The following is a 17,419-nucleotide window of genomic DNA, read 5'->3' as shown; positions in this document are numbered from 1 at the left end:
CAAGATGCCCAGGGTGGTGTGAGGGCATCGAACCAGCAGCAAGCAGCAGTGCCAGGCCAGCAAAACAGCTGCCAGACAGGAGGGAGGGAGGCGAGTGCTCAGAGGTGCTGCTGTGCTGGAAACTGGGAGCAGGGAGAGGATCTGTGTGCCACCTTCCAGGGTCGCTTTCCTCCGAGCGGTGGTGATTAGCTGGGAACTTTCTTCTGGCCTTGAAGGGAATGGAACAGCTGCCTCAGCTGTTTTTTCCGATCATTGACACAGCCTGGAAGGAAAGTGGAGTGTTCGCTGGGATGGCCTGTCCTTGGTAGAGGGGGGCTTGGAGGGAGTGGAGGGGCCTGTGCTCCCACTCCCTAGTGGGAGGAGGGGACAGCTGGAGCTGTGCAACCACAGGTAGCCTATACTTTACATCCTTGCTCCACTCATGACTGCCACAGCCCTCAGGCAGTTCATTTATACCTTTGAGCATCAGTTTTCTCATCTGTAAACCAGGATACCTGCTTTAGGGGGCGAATGTAAGGATCATCAAAAGAAGGTACCATTTACCTCAAACCAGGGACTGCTTCAGGTATAGAATGTGCCTTCACAGTGATAATGTGCACAGGAGAAAACTGAGGCCCAGAGGTTAAGTAATTTGTTCCAAGTCACACAGTAAGTAGTAGGACTGAGACTTGAACCCAAGCACCAGAGGCCAAGCCTTTAACCCCTGTGTCTCATTGCCTCACCTTCTGGCTTTGCTCAGTGAAAATGCACTTAAGAGCTGGCACTGGGCCTGGTACCTAAATGGCTTTCTTCCCTTACCCAACCCCTTGTGTCAGCTAAGAGATGACTATTCCCCACACATGGTCCCTACCCTCATGGACGTGTGTGCCAGGCAGTCCATGCTGAGAGGCTGACATGTGCTTCGGAGACACCTCCTCTCCCAGCACATTCACAGTGTCTCCCACTTCCTTCTGCTCTCAGAGCTAATCCCTGAGGCAACTCCATGGTCATTTAATCTTGTGCCAGGCACATTGCTGGCACTCACGAATGGTGGCTGAGTGAATGACTCAACTGACCTGGAGGTGTCTGTCATCTTCCTCAGCATCCCAAAACCCTCCCCTACCTCCTAGGCTCTCACCAGCCATCAAAGGCTTCTCTGAGCTGAGAGCTCACTATATCCATTCCCAGGGTCTTCCAAAGTGAGTTCCTGGCTTTAACTGTAATTGGCTCATTCATAACTCCCAAACCTTCATGTCCAATGCAAATCTCTTCTTGGAGTTCTAGACAGCTCTGAGTTATCTGTTGATCTTTTCACCAGAAGATCCCACAACACATTCCTAACTCATTCCATCAATACTCTTCCCACCCCCAGCCAGCTCCTCTTGTATTCACCACCATTCGCCCAGATACTCAACTGAAGACTTGGGAATTAACCTAGAGACTTCTGAAGCAGTGGCTCTCAACCTAGGCTGTGCTTTAGAGTCATCTGGGAGCTTTCAAAACTACTGATGTTCAGACTAGTTGTATCTTTATCTCTGACAGGCATCAGTATGTTTTTTAATGCTCCCACGTGATTCCAGTATCCAGCTGAGGTGGAGGACCACTGTTCTGAATCTTTGCTACTCAAACAGGGTCCAGGATCCCAGCAGCATTGATATCTGAGGTGGATTGTTAACAAAGGTGGCTGCAACAGGATACAAGATTAACACAGAAATCAGTTGCATTTCTTTACACTAACAATGAAATACCAGAAAAGGAAAGAAACAGTTCCTTTTAAAACTGCATTCAAAACAATAAAATACTTAGGAATAAATTGACAAAAGAGGAGAAAGACTTATGCACAGAACTACAAAACATTGATTAAGGAAATTAATGAGAAAGAAATGGCAAGATATCACATGTTCTTGGATTGGAAGAATTAATACAATATTTTTTAAATGGCCATACTACCCAAAGCAATCTACAGATTTAATGAGATCCCTGTAAAATTAGCCAGGACATTTTTCACAGAACTAGAACAAATAATCCTAAAATTTATATGGAATCACAAAAGACCCAGAATTGCCAAAGCAACACTAAAGAAAAAACAAATTTGGAGGAATAACCCTCCCAGACTTAAGACAATACTACAGAGCTACAATAATCAAAACAGCACAGTATTGGTACAAAAACAGACATATGGATCAATGGAACAGAATAGAGAGCCCAGAAATAAAACCACAGACTTATGGTCAATTAATCTTTGACAGAGGAGTCATGAATATACAATGGAGTAAAGACAGTCTCTTCAGCAAATGGTGTTGGGAAAACTGGACAGCCATTTGTAAAATCAAAGAAGTTAGACTACTCCCTCACACCACACACAAAAATAACTCAAAATGGCTTTAAGACTTAAACATAAAACAAGACACTATAAACTTCTTAGAAAAAAACATAGGCAAAACATTTTCCGACATAAATCTTAGCAGTGTTCTCCTAGGGCAGTCTACCCAGGCAATAGAAATAAAAGCAAAAATAAACAAGTGGGACCCTATTAAACTTGTAAGCTTTCGCACCGCAAAGGAAACCATAAGCAAAACAACAAGACAACCTACAGAATGGGAGAAAATATTTGCAAAAGATGAGACTGACAAGGGCTTAATTTCCAAATATATAAACAGCTCATACAACTTAATAACAAAAAAACAAACAACCCAATCCAAAAATGGGCAGAAGACCTAAACAAGCAATTCCTCAATGAAGACAAATGGCCAGTAGACACATGAAAAAATGCATAATATTGCTAATTATCAGAGAAATGCAAATCAAAACTACAATGAGGTATCACCTCACACCAGGCAGAATGGCCATCATTAAAAAGTCCACAAAGTCAATAAATGCTGGAGATGGTGTGGAGAAAAGGAAACCCTCCTACATTGTTGGTAGGAATGTAGTTTGGGGCAGCCATTATAGAAGACAGTATGGAGATTCCTCAAAAAACTAGACTTACCATATGATCCAGCAATCCCACTCCTGGGCGTATATTCAGAGGGAAAAAGATATCAAAAAGATACATGCACCCCAATGTTCATAGCAGCACTATATACAATAGCCAAGACATGGAAGCAACCTAAATGTCCATCAACAGATGACTGGATAAAGAAGTTGTGGTATATTTATACAATGGAATACTACTCGGCCATTAAAAAGAATAAAATAATGCCATTTGCAGCAACATGGATGGACCTGGAGATTGTCATCATAAGTGAAGAAAGCCAGACAAAAAGAAAAATACCATATGATATCACTCCTATGTGGAATCTAAAAAAAATAATAAAAATAAGGCAGAAATGAACTTATTTACAAAACAGAAATAGACTCACAGACATAGAAAACAAACTTATGGTTATCGGGGGGGAAAAAGGGGGTGGGAAGGGATAAATTGGGAATTTGAGATTTGCAGATACTACTATATATAGACAAGATAAACAACAAGTTTCTTTAACAGGGAATTATATTCAGTGTCTTGTAGTAACCTACAATGAAAAGGAATATGAAAATGAATATATGTATGTATATGTATGACTGAAAACATTATGCTGTGCACCAGAAATTGACACAACATTGTAAACTGACTATACTTCAATTAAATTAAAAAAAAAAAAAAGATGGAGATGGCTGCAACGATTCCTCCCAGTCCTATATGCGTACCTCTCTGCAAAGTGACTGCTGTTTCTCCCATCAAGAGGTAGAGTGTATTTCCTGCCCCGTGACTCTGAGCTGGACTAGCTCTAACTAATGGATTGTGGCAGAATGGCATTGTGGGATTTCTGAGCCTAGGCCTTAGTAGGCTTCGCTACGTCTTCTCTCACCTTGGAGACCTGAGACTACCATGTGAGGAAGCCAGGGCAGGACATTGGAGGACGAGTGGCCACCTGGAAAGAGAGCCCCAGATGACAGTATCAGCCACCACGCATGTGAATGAGGCTGTCCTAGGCCATCACATGAAGTCTCAGTGAATCTGCCAGGTGCCTGCAGCCCTATGAGTGACGCCAGGTGACACCTGAAGAATTTCATTAAGCAAATAAGATGAGGGAGGAGGGTAATAGCTCAGTGGTAGAGCAGGTGCTTAGCATGCATGAGGTCCTGGGTTCAATCCCCAGTACCTCCATTAAAGAAAAAAAAAAAAAAGATGGTTGTTTTAAGCCGTTAGGTTTGGGGAGAGTTTGTTATACAACAGTAGTTAACTAAGAGCATCACCTGGGAGCTTGGTAGATATGCAGACTCTTAGCCCCGACTCCAGACCTACTGAATCATACCTGCATTGTATGCAGGGCTTGAAAGCCCTGTATAGTCATCCTCCAACAACACAGTGTGGCAGGCACGAGGAGTCTGCCATGGAAAAACCATTCACAAACCTCTCCTTTGCCTTCCTCAAAGCAGACTACTTGACCACACAGGCTTCCTTACAGCTGAGGTGGCTGTGTGACCCAGTTCTGGTGGGTAAGATGTCAGCAGGGTTCTCTTCAAGGTCTTCCCTTTTGGAATAAAGAATCAAAGCTTGAAGGAAAGGCTTTGGCCCTTGGGCCTTCCTGTTTCTTCCTGCCTGGGACAGGGACACAGTGTCTGGAGCTGGACCAGCCATTTTGCAGCCATGAGGCAACAAACATGAACATCAGGGCAACAGGCAGAATGTGGCAAAGCAGAAAGAAGAAAGAGTTAGGTCTTTGGGGGCATTGTGCAGCTGTCGTGTCAAGCCCTGTATGGTCTACCCCAAGATTTCCTGTGGCTTGAGACAAATCAGTTCCTCTATGTGTAACTATTAGTCGGCTTGTTTGTTGCTTGCAGCCAAACCCCATCCTAAATCATACCAAACGCTAAAAAAAAGATTTAAAATGTCTTTTTGTCAAAAAAGAGGAAAAAAGATGCCACAAACAAAATTTTAAAAGCAAAATGACAAACTCACGAAAACACTTGTAAGTTTGGCAGAGTGGTAATAGCCTCAATGTATTAATATCCAAGGCCTTCATAAATTAAAAAAAAATGTAAGCCCACTGAAAAACAAAGTATGGACAGCTTACAAAAGAAGGCAAATTTTAAATCTGAAACCTCACCCATAATCAGTGGAATGCACAGAAAACAAGTCACTATTTTTTACCTATCTAGTTGGCAAAATTTTTGTTGTTTTAAATTCAGAGCTCTCAAATTAATGTAATCTTTCTAGAAAGCAAGTTGGCTGTAATAAGTCCATCCTTTTGACCTAGTAATTCTATTCCAAGGAATCTGTCCTAAAGAAACAGCTTTATATGAGAGGATGTTCTCATGACATGATTTATAAAAGTAAAAAAATGGAATCATGCCAAATGCTTAATTACATGAAATTGGTTTAGTAAATTTTGGAATGTTTTGCAGCAGTACGGTAATTTTGTTTTTAACTCTGCTAAATAAGTATTAGCAATAGAGCATTCAGGTTTTGGAGTCAGACAGATTGGAGTTCAAGTCCTGGTTCAGCACTTGTAATCAAGACTGTCAGCAAGTTATGTAACATCTGGAGACAATTTCCTCATCTGTAAAATAATAAAAGCTGCCTAAAAATGAAATGAGATAACGTACGTAAAATAGTCCGGACCTTGCCATAAAGTGTTTCCAAAAGAGAGACTCTTATTGTTGAATGACACGTAAAATGCTACGTGATAAAGTTGGGACTCAAAACTCCAGCCCAATGCCAATTTTGTAAAAGAAAAAGCATGAATATATGCATTTTTGCAAAACTGGAAGGAAATACACCAGATTGCTAAAGATGGTTATTGTCTGGATGGTTTTTCTTTTCCTTCTTTAGTTTTCAAATATTCTACAATGAGTGTGAATGATTTTTATAATCAGGGAGATTTTTCACTTTTTAAAAACCAAGTTTAAAATCACGCCCTGAAGTCCTTAATTTCTCTTAACAACCTGTTGTGCTTTTTGTGTTTTCCACCTAAGCCTTTTGAAATCCACCTCCTGACAGATTAATAATATCTCTCACTATGTGTCAGGCAGTATTCTAGGCATATATTGAGATAGAAACTATTTAATCTCTGTTTTACAGATGAGGAACAGAGAGGTTAAGTCCCTTGCCCAAGGTCACACAGCTGGTAAATTGTAGGTCAAATGAAAATAGTCTAACCATTGTGCCAAGCTGCTTCTTAGACTACTTGGCACCTCCCATGACTCATCCCAGTGCCCACTGCCCCCCACCAGCCCCACATACCGAGATGCGTGTTGGTCACAAAGTTCCCCATCCCCGACAGGTCGGGAGCCCCCTCTTCTCTGCTGACAGGGCCATCGTTCCACATGAGGTCAAAACCACCGACTCGTTTCTCTCTTCCTGTGAGCCTGGATGGGGTTAATGAAGGTGCACCTGGTGGGGCCCTAAGACTCCAGCCAGGTCCCTGATCCCTCTCCACACCCTGCTGGTGCCCACCCTGCCAGAATACCTTTTTCATCCATGCATTCACTGGCCATTTCCCAGGCACCAACTCAGGCTTCAGAGGGGTCATCCCCGACTTGTCCCTAGCCTCCCACACTTGCCCTCAGTAACGAGCACCTATTTGTGCTTTCTGGGTTAAAGTCTGCTGTCTTTCCCAGACCACAGACTCTATGAAGGCAGGGAGGCTGTAATAAGTCCATCCTTAGATCTAGCATGTCCTTTACTGTGTCCCCAGTGTGTGGCGCAAGGGGTGGCACACAGTAGGGGCTCAAATGTTTGTTGAATGAATAAGTGATGGTGGATATAGTGGACACCTGAGGCTCTGCCTGCTCAGCATCATTTTCACTCTCTTTCAGGCTAAGGGTGCCTCAGTTTTTCTTTTGAAAATCATGCCTCCTTCTGTCAGTCTCATGGCTCAGGTGGGGATGACCACACCCCCAGGGAGGTGACACAAGACCTCGGCCTGGTCAAAGTCACAATGACTGGTTTAGGGATGGGCCTGTGACTCAGTCCCCACCAATGAACAATCAGAGTCAGCCCTTAAACTTTTGCTGGGAGAACTGGGGAAAAGCTGATACAGAAGAAAGAGATGAGAGAGAGGAAAGTGAGAACAGACCAACCAACACTGCCTGAGCCGTTCCTGAAGTCAAAGCCTGGACCTTTCCATTGTATACACATTGTTAGAGCAAGAAATAGCCTCTAATTGAGCACTTCCTGTGAGTTAGGCATTTTACAATAAATGATCTTGGGAATTAATCTAACAACCCTGAGAGGTAGATAGGAAGTCTCCCATTTTACAGATGAAGAAACTGAGGCTCAGGTAAAGTGACTGGGTTGGGGTCCCGTGGTCAGGAAATGTTGAGGAAATCCTGCTGGACTGAATCTCAGACAGCTGTAGTTGGTGCTGCACTGGGCTGGGATCCGATCCTGTGCGGACATCTCAGTTTCTCCATCCATAGAATTGGGGGTGGGTGGGAGAGAGCCATCTCTGAGGACCACTCAAGTCCCAGGGTTCTGTATTCTCTATTTTTCCTGCTGGGAGCCCTGACTATCAGGTACAGGGATGCATGAGCGAGGCTGCTCTCCCTCACCTGGCCTCCATGTCCACAACATGCAGGGTGTCTTCCAGGAGGCAGGTCTTGAGCTCGTAGTCCTCCTGGCTGCTGGCTGTCAGTGATGGCGACGCATTGACCTCCAGGAGCCACCTGGGGGGAGAGGGGAGTGGGGCGTCTTAAGGGTACCTGGTCCCTGGAGGCCCTGGAATTCTACTGAGAGGCCAGGTGGGGTGCCTGGGCCCCACCCTCAATGCAGCCAGGGCTGCTTTCTCCACATCTCCGTTTGAAGAAAAGTTTCAGTAGCTAAAACTTTTTGAAAACAACTGTCACAATCTTGAAACCCCAACAGGGGCCAGGAGGTTTACCTTAAATGAGGCAAGTTGGTGGGAGTAGGAATGATTTGGGGGCCCTCCTGCCCTATTATTGCTTTTCCTTCTTCCAGAGGAGCTGTGAGTACAAGAAAAATTTTCCTTTCCTAGTGAACGTTTGCCTATAAATGGCAACCAGCCTGCTGTGTCAGGGGATGGGGAGCACTGGTGGGAAGGGTGGAGACTGGTGGAAAGAGCATTCCACGTCTCAAGGGGTGGCGCTGGCCAGCTCTAGGAGGGCGTTGCCCCGTGGGAATGTGAGCTCAGAAGTGCGAGATCCTCCAAGTCTTCCAGAAAAGCCCCAAATCCAGATTTTTGTGTAAACATCTTCTAATTATTAGAGATTGTCAATGAGATCCAACCAAACAACAAAAAAACCATTGTGAAGGCCAAACTCAACTGTCTACAGGCCAAAGGCAGCCCAAAGGTCTCTAGCTTGCAAACTCTTGTTTTGTGCAACCCAGTCATTTTACAGACAGAAGCCTGGGGCACAGAGAGGGGAGGGGTCACCCAGCACATCAGGGGGAGAGTAGGGCCCCCTTCCACCATCTTCGGCCTCCTCCCGAGCTTGTTTCCCTCCTCAGTGTCTGCTTTCATGCCTGCAGCACATCTTGCATCCCAGGGGGCAAAGGAGAGACTGCTGGTGCCAGCCCAGTTCTCTTGAACTTGGACCCAACTCAGGTCTTGCTCTAGGGCTCCTTCCTATTCCTGGCTCGGAAAGCCTCTCAACAGCCAGACAGTGATTCTGGGGAGGAGTGGGATCCAGGAGCCACAGCGCTGGTGGGAGCAGCTCAGCCCAGGAATGTGAACCCTCAGCCTGGCTCGGCCTTGACTTACTGCATGACCTCAAGCTGCCTGATCAACCCCACTGGGCTTCTGTGCCTGTTATATCACGTGAGGGCCACCGTTGTGTTCCCTGCCAGCTCAGGCTGCTTCTGTGCATCAGCTCCACCTCCTCACGGGCACAGGGGGAGAGTACCAAACTCTTGGCAGGGATCAACATAGTAACATCATTCCCTTACATGGTTCTTTGCATCCTCAAAGCACCAGGACCTAGAGGGAAAGCTTCAAGCCTGATACAAGGGGAGGATCGCTGACTCAGATGCTCAGGATGGGCCTCGGTGCCAGGCATGGGGCTCAAGATCTCATTTCTTTCAATCCTATAGGCACAGTGACCATTTTATAAACAGGCAAGCTGAGGCACAGAGGAAGTGTTCCCAAGTAGGAAGTGGCAGAACTGAGATCAGACGTGGGCACAGAGCAGGGAAGACCTCCCCCTGGCTCCCAGCGCCGCAGGCCCACCCACTCACGGCTTGAGGTCCTGGTCTATAAGGATGTCATAGCCGTACAGCTCGAAGCAGTGCTTGTCGCTGATGATCACCTTCTGCACGCTCTGCAGGCTCTTGACGAAGATGTTGTCCATGTCGCTAAAGAGCTTCTCCACTGCCTCAGGCCCATGTTTGGAGGCCAGGTACTGCCGGAAGCGCTGCAGCATCCACTTGCAGCCCTGGGGCCCCAGGACCCAGGGTGGGAGAGGGAGCCTCAATCAACCTGGACCTGGCCGGCCGAGACCCTCATTTACTGTCAGCACAGCCCTGAGGCTTGGACATGAGGGGTCCAGCCCTGAGTCCTGTGATTAAGAGAACCCCGAGTGTGTCCCTTTTTGCAGAGCAAAGATTCTACATGCCCAAGGGGACGTGTCCACTCAGAGCCTGTGCCTCTCTTTCTAGAGCACAGCCTGGCATCCACCACCCCAGAAGTCCCTGCTCAGATGCCCTGCACGGGCCTCTTCCCTGGGCCTGGCCTGCTGAGGACAGACAGCACTGACCATGCGTGCCCCTCAAGGCCCAGGGACTGACCAACAGGTTGCTGGTGGTGTGTGTGTATGTGTGTGTGTGTGTGTTTGCAGGAGGCCCTCACGTTGTGGGATGGAGCTGGGGACTGGCTCTCCCTCTGCTCCTCTGTTCTGGCTTTTAACTCGGGGAAGTCTGAGTGTTCTAAATATGAACCTGGCCTTGCAGGTTACTAGATAGGTAGGTAGGTGGGTGGATGGATGGATGGATAGGTAGGTAGGTAGGTAGATAATCAAAGAGTATTTCTGTCAAGGTGGGAGGATACAACATATTTTACAAAAGGTGTTAGTTTGATTTGTAAATTTTAAATATTTAGACACAGGATGTGTGGGTCTCCATTTGTACCCTTGCAAATGGGAGGACTCTGCAAACGGGAAGGGTGACCTGACCTTGCTGGTGAATAGTCCTGAGCTCCCTGGCACCCCGCCTCCTGACCCCAGCCCAGTCCCAGAAGGCTGCACCTGGAGGGCAGAAGCGCGACCACCTCACCTTCTTTGGGTGGTAGTCGGGAGACGTCTTTTGCACAGCGACATTGGTGAGGTGCACGTCTGGCAGAGGTTAGACGTCAAGGGCCAGTGTGGACAAGAGTGAGCCCTGCCCTAGGCAGCCCCCAGGGACCAAACTGAGACTCTTGCTTGGGAATTGATGGGGGAAGACTACAAAACCCCAGAGGGCATGTGCATGGGGTTTGGAGTCAGAAAGGCCTGGGTTCAAATCATGCCTGCATCTGTCTTTACTGGCTGTGGGTCCCTGAGCCAGTCACTTAACCTCTCTGAGCCTGTCTCCCCACCTATTAAATGGGGGCACATGGTATATTGACCTCATAGGGTTATCTGAGAGATCACAGAATATACTGTGTAGGAGGACCTCTTGCAGTGCCTGGCACGGCTGATATCACTGTATCAGGATTTTTTAACTCAAGGGGAGAGAACACTCTCTAACAAGGAGGGAGACCAAATACAAAACAGCCATCTCAGGACATTCTCAGCTCTCTGTCACTCGAGGGGTTCAGGCTGGGTGGCCACTTTGTAGGAATATCAGGAAAGTGACCCAGCATTGGGGTGGGGTCAGGACGGCCTTAGAAGTCCCAGCCCTGACAGTCTCCCTTTCGGTATCACGATCGTCAGCACCAGTAACGTCGGCGACACTTTGCAGCTTACAGAGCACATTCACACCCATCGCCTCACTTGTTCCCCCAAATTATTCCTGTTTCACAGAAGAGACCTTCGAGGCTCAGAGAAGTTAAGTGACAACCACTCCGAATAACCCCTCTCTCAGCATCTGCCCCCACACAGCTAAGGATGGATCCCTAAAACCTTGTTAAAGTGACAAAGACATAACCTTCTCCAGGACTTGTTGGGACATTTCACAGATGGGGAGGTAGAGGCTCCAAGTCACTGACCCAAGTCTAATGCCCCCAACACGTCTGCTTCTCCATGTTTATGGCATATCGGACAGGGCAGCATGGCTTTATCCTCTTTAGCACTGTTTTCCTAGAATGTCTTCTTTAGAGCTTTTCAAAGACTTTTCACATTTGTTTGAGAGTTTTTCCTGCCTCAATTTCAAAAGAATAAGCACAAACCATCCACTAAATAGGAAGAGAGCTCTTAGGTTTCTGGTCAATTGCTTTTTGAAAAGGGTGCCAAGGCAATTAGTGGGCGGAAGCACCGTCCTTTCAACAAACGGGGTGGAGATGCCTGGATATCCACGTGCAAAAGAATAAAGTTGGATCCTTTCCTCATACTGTACACAAAAATTAACTCCAAATGGACCATAGACCTAAATATAGGAGCCAAAAGTATAAAGCTCCTAGAATAAAATACAGGAATAAGTCATTGTGACCTTGAGTTAAGTAGAGCTTCTTAGATGTAACACCATAAACACAGGTGGCAAAAGAAAAAATAGATAAATTGGACTTCATCAAAATGAAAAACTTTTGTGCTTCAAAGGACATTAGGAAGAAAATGAAAAGGCAGGGCATGGAGGATTTTTAGGGCAGTGAAAATAGCCTGTATGATACAATAATGATGGATACGTGTCATTATACATTTGTCCAAACCCACAGAACGTATGGTTTAAATCTTACAGTAAACAATCTTAAAGTAAACTATGGACTTTGGGTGATTATGACGTGTCAGCGTGGGTTCGTCAGTTATAGCAAATGTACCACTCTGATCAGTCCTGTTGATAATGGGGGAGGCTATGAATGGGGGGGGGGGGCAGGGGGCCTATGGGAAACCTCTGTACCTTCCTCTCAGTTTTGCTGTGAGCCTAAAATTGCACTAAAAAACAGTGCTTTAAAAAAGGACAACCCACAGAATGGGAGAAAATATTTATGAATCATGTATCTGATAAGGGAGCAGTATCTAAAAATACATTAAAAACTCATAGCTCAACAATAAAAAAGGTAAATAACCCAATGAAGAAACTGGGCAAAGACTTTAAGTACAGATTTCTCCAAAGACTTACAAATGGCCAAGAAACTCATGAAGAGATGCTTAACATCATTAGTCAACAAGGAAATGCAAATCAAAACCACTTCACATCTACCAGGATGGCTGTAATAAGAAAGGGCAGATAATAACAAGCATTGGTGAGGATGTGGAGCAACTGGAACCCTCATACCATGCTGGTGGGAATGTAAAATGGTGCAGTGCTTTGGAAAATGGCCTAATGGTTCCTCAAAATAGTAAATATATAATTATTATGTGACCAATAATTCCACTCCTAGTATATACCCAAGAGAAATGAAAACATATATCTACACAAAAACTTGTACATGAATGTTCATAGCAGCATTATTCATAATAGCCAAAAGGTGGAAACAACTCAAATGTCTATCAGCCAATGAATGGATAAATAAAGCATGCTATATCCATACAATACAATGGAATATTTGGCAATAAAAAGGAATGAGGTATGGATACATGCTACAACATAGTTGATTCTTGGAAACATTATGCTTCCTTGAAAGAAGACATGAAAGATTACATAGTGTATGAATCAATTTATATGAAAACATCCGTTATAGGCAAATATATAGAAATGAAATTGGTTGCATGGGGCTAGGAAGGCGGGTTGGATGGAAATGGGAAGTGACAGCTAACGGGTATGGAGTTACTTTTGGAGGATGACAAAAATGTTCTAGAACTGATTGTGGTGATGGTTGTGCGAATATGACAAAAACCATTTGGTTGTAGGCTTTAACTGGGTGAATTGTGTGGTAGGTGAATACATCTCAGTAAAGCTGTTATTTTAAAAAATAGAAACAGAGGATGTATATTGGCTTTAAGAGGGGAAATCTCTCCCTTGTGATGGAGGAAGCAATGATTCCACACTTCACGTCTCTCTGCACGCTGCTCCTGCCTTCGGGGAGGAGAAATCAGGAACTTCCCTAGGTTCAGGGGGAGAAGCTGAGGCTAGAAGAGGAGAGTGAGTGACTGGTGAGCTGACCTCAGAGCCTCCCCTCTCCACAGATGGACCTGAAACTAGACTTCAATGGACCAAAGAGCCTTAGCAAACAAAGAGTAAGCAAACAATTGAACCAATCTGTAGAGAAGCAGAATTAAGTGATTGTGAAGTCTTTGGGGGGAAAGGGGAGTGGGGGAGAGAAGAGAATTTTCTTAGCTTAGAAATCACAGAGAAAATCAGTGAATATAGTCAGCCTACGTAAAAAGGAAATTAATCAGATATCAAGGCAAACACATCTAGAGAAACGATTTGCAGCAAATATGACAGGCTAATGTTTTGTCATGTGAAAATTCTGCATAAATTGTTAACAATAAAATTTTATGATTCTAATAGATAGTAGATAAAAGATATAAAAACATGAAAGGGAAAATAAAACTGGTAAAAGACCATCTGGGAAAATGCCCAAAGTTTCTTGTCATAGATGACAAAAATTTTAAAGGGATGTAAATGGGGACAAAATGCAAATTGGAAGAGATGCAAATTCTAAGGCAAAAATTAGCTTCCCCATTAAGTCAGTTACATTTTTTTTAAACCTTTTTATTTGGAAAAACTCAAAACCCACGGAATACTTGCAATAAATGTCCATAAATGCTTCGCCTAGATGTGCCAGTTGTTTTGGAAATGTCTTTTTTAAATGACTGTCCCCAGTACTGGGGAGCTGGGGTGAAATGGGCCTTGTCAATGGGAGGGTAAAAATATAAAGAAATCTTCTGGAAAACAACCTGCTCATATGGCCTTGACCCAGTGTTTACACCTCTGTGACATTATAAAGGAAAACTTTAATACAATAAAAGATTTATGAAAAAATATGTTTCTTTGCAGCATTGTATGTCATAATAGGAAGAAACTGACTACTTCCCAAATGCAGCAACAGGGACGACTAGTAAACTGGCAAATCTCAGTGGAATATTTTGTAACTAATAAAAAATCTCTACCAGGAAAATACATCATGTTTAGTGGAAAAAAAAAAAGGCTTATATTTATACAATGGGATTACTCTTATGTAAAAGGCCAAAGAACAACAAAAAACCTAAGAGGAAATACATCAAAAGGGTAAGTAGTTATTTCTAGAAAGTGTGACTAGAAAAGGTTTCTTTTCCTTTTTTCCCCCTTCTTGTACATTTCCGCATTTTTCTGACTTGTCTTTAAAGAGCTATATTAGGTACTTTTATTATGAAAGCTATATCCTTTAAATGTTTTATTATCTTTACTATTAGAGTAATGCATATCAGCTGTAAAAACAACTCATTACATAGAGACACGTATAAAGCTGAAAATAAATGTTTCCTGACCTGATTCTAATTCTCTGAATTTTTCAGAGTTATGATTCTAATCCTTCAAATTTTTCAGTTAATAGATTAGTGAACAATCTTTCATACTTCTTTCTAAACAGAAACGAAACATTCTTCCTTAAAAGCAAGAATGGGATTATAAACATCCCAGTTCTAGTAATCTATAATGAAAAAGAATATGAAAAGGAATATATGTATGCATATGTATGACTGAAACATCAGAAACTGACACAACATTGCATACTGACTACACTTCAATAAAAATTTTTTTAAATAAACGTCTCAGTTCTACACCATGCATGTTGTTTTCACCTCATGGTCCATCTTAGATACCTTTCCATTTCAATCACCTCATTGTACTCAACAGCAACATTCATGAAGGATTCACCATCCCTCCAGGGTGGGCTAAGCTGTTTCTGCTTATTTACCGTTACAGTGTTGAGGTGAATATTTTTGTATTTTGGGTATGAGTATCTGCATATATATTTGAATAATTGTGTGTGAACAAAATATATGATGTATATTTATTTATTTAAAGTCAGGTTAAAAATACATGTCTTATTATTTTGTGATCCAAAGTTGAAAAGTTGGTGTGTACTATCTGAAGCAAATATGGCACAATATTAATATTGGTTAAATCTGGGTAGTAGATGTAGATTTCCAGTATAGCCTTTTCTGCAGTTTTTAAATAGAATTTAAATATTTCAATATTAAAAAATTAAAAACAATTAAAAGAAGAGGTGGGAAATTATGTGTCTTCACTCACTGAAAATGGCAAAGCCTTGTTAAACAGAAACTAGCCCTGGGAGAGGCCTTGGTTTCATAAGGCCCTGTGATGCCCTCTCTGGGCAATCATTTTTCAATGGGGGCAGGAGGACCACTAGTGTGTACTGAGCAGTCACTCTGGATTAGGCACTAAGTGCTTTACATGTATCATTTAATTTTAATTTAAAAATGAGATGGCAAAAAAATGAAACTAAAATCAACTTGATGACTTGCATATGATAAATGCTTGTTAGAATCACAAAAGAAAACATCCTGGAAATGTTGAAGTTGGCTAAATAGAAAGAAAGAAATTGTAAAAAGTACTCAGAGGGGCCTAAGCCCACTCTAACGTGCAGGTAACGCACATGCATTACGTTGAACAGATATCTAATCAATGATGAAATTAAGGCAGAGTGATGTGAACTGGCTAAAAGCATTAGCTCGGTTGCCCAGGCCAGAGGCTTGGCAGCATCACTTGCTACTTTCATCTCTTCCATATGCAGGAATCCAGTCCTGATGATTTAGCTGCTAAATATTTTTGGATTGTCTACTTTTCTTCTGATGCTCAGGTCTAAAAAAGTCTTAAAAAAACAATTTTTTGATGTTCATATTTTAACCAGATAATACATTCACATGGTTCAAAAGTCAAAAGGCATCTAAATGTATATGAGGAATTCTCTTCTTCCCACCCTAGTCCCCATCCATCCATTTCTCCTCCCAAAAGCAACTTGTTTCCAGTTTCTTGTACATCCTTCCACAGATGTCTATGCACAGATGAAAACATATGCAGAGATATTTTTAACATGAGTGGGAGCATAGTTTCCACAGAATTCTACACTTTGTTTTTCTTCAGTTGACAATACATCTTGGAGATTATTTCCTATGAGTACATAAAGCACCTCCCCCATTCCTTTTTAACAGCTGCATAATATTCCATTGTATAACTGAGCCACTTAGTTATTGCCTTTTTTTTTTAACTCTCACAATAAAGCTGTGCAGTGAATAACCTTTAAACCTCTCTTTTCCTATATTTTGAGTACCTGTAGGATAAATTTCCAGAAGGGAATTGCTGGATCAGAGGGTCTGTGCATTTATCTCTTGATAGACATTTGCCAGACTGCCTCCTGAATGACTGCATGAGTTGACACTCCACCAGCAATGTATGAATTCCCTCAGCCTCACCAATACAGCATGTTATCAAGTTTCTCATATCTGCCAATTTGATGGGTGAAAGGGCTTTGTATTCGAGTGAAGGAGTGAGCCAATGAGTAGGCATAAAATGATGAAAAATTCTCCAAAGGGGCTCAAACTGTCCAATCCTATGACTATGAATCGATGTGAATATGAGGCATGCCACTGCCACAGAAATGCCCATCAAGCAGAGAAGTTTGGGGTGAGTTGCTCTGAGCAGAGCAGGGCTGCTCCCCTCGGATCACTTGGGGATACCCCACCCCCACAAGATTAAGTTCCCAGCCTTGTTCACTGCTATAGATCCTGTGCCCAGACCAGAGCCCAGACTCAGCAAACATCTATAGAATGAATGAGTTCTCTCAGGACCAGCCAGAGGACAGGCAGGGCAGGGTGCATTAGGGACGGTAGTGGGGAACCCCAGGATACACTGATCATCAATGCTGTTCAGTGTGAAGCGGGTGTTGGAGAATCGGGCGAAGCCATCCCGGTAGAGCCAGGCCCGCAGTGGGATGTACTGTGGTGGAGGCAGGGATGGAGAGAGAGAAAAGGGAAGGGAAATCAATACCAGCACGTTCATGCCATCGAGCTTTTGCACCTGCTGTTTCCTCCACCTGGAAAGCCCTGCCTTCTTCCCCACATCATCCTTTAAGTATCTGCTCAAACATCAGCCTCCTTTGATCTTATCCCCCTCCTTCCCTAGGGGTAGGAGTGGGGGCAGGAAAATGAAGAAGGGAACAAAATTAATGGGCCTCTTCTCTGTTCCACCATCATGTGTGACACCTGCCAGCTCAGGGTGTGTCCACATGCCCAAGCAGACAGTAAGCTCCAGGACAGGGACCCAGCCTGTCTCAGACACCTCTATATCCTGAGCCTAGCATAGAGTGTTGCACACTAAAGGTTTAAGCATTCATTGAAGGCATGGGTGGAGGGAGCATAGCAACTCCTTGGTTAAGGGAGTAGACTGCCTGGATCCAAGTCCCAGCTCTGCCACTCACCA

The 17,419-nt window shown here is 43.8% G+C and overlaps 1 protein-coding gene across 4 annotated transcripts in view; it reads right to left on the bottom strand.

The window, feature by feature from the left end:
* Nucleotides 1-102: 102 nt before the first annotated feature.
* TTLL9 (tubulin tyrosine ligase like 9) overlaps nt 103-17,419 on the bottom strand; it is a 37,131-nt gene continuing 19,814 nt past the window's right edge. For 2 of the 4 annotated variants that reach the window (XM_010960885.3, XM_074347104.1), the window contains 6 exons: nt 16,849-16,936; nt 10,193-10,251; nt 9,161-9,357; nt 7,519-7,632; nt 6,209-6,333; nt 103-262 (listed from right to left, as the gene is read on the bottom strand). In XM_010960885.3, the coding sequence (XP_010959187.1) occupies nt 186-262; nt 6,209-6,333; nt 7,519-7,632; nt 9,161-9,357; nt 10,193-10,251; nt 16,849-16,936 (660 nt within the window). In that variant the 3' untranslated portion in view covers nt 103-185. The remainder of the gene's footprint in view (nt 263-6,208; nt 6,334-7,518; nt 7,633-9,160; nt 9,358-10,192; nt 10,252-16,848; nt 16,937-17,419) is intronic. The other 2 variants (XR_012500591.1, XM_074347105.1) reach the window with 2 other exon arrangements.

This window comes from Camelus bactrianus, chromosome 19 (genome assembly GCF_048773025.1).
Source record: "Camelus bactrianus isolate YW-2024 breed Bactrian camel chromosome 19, ASM4877302v1, whole genome shotgun sequence".
In the NCBI taxonomy this organism is placed as follows: Eukaryota; Metazoa; Chordata; class Mammalia; order Artiodactyla; family Camelidae; genus Camelus; species Camelus bactrianus.
The sequence above is the reverse complement of the archived record's forward strand: the minus strand, read 5'-3'. Positions and strand labels throughout refer to the sequence as shown.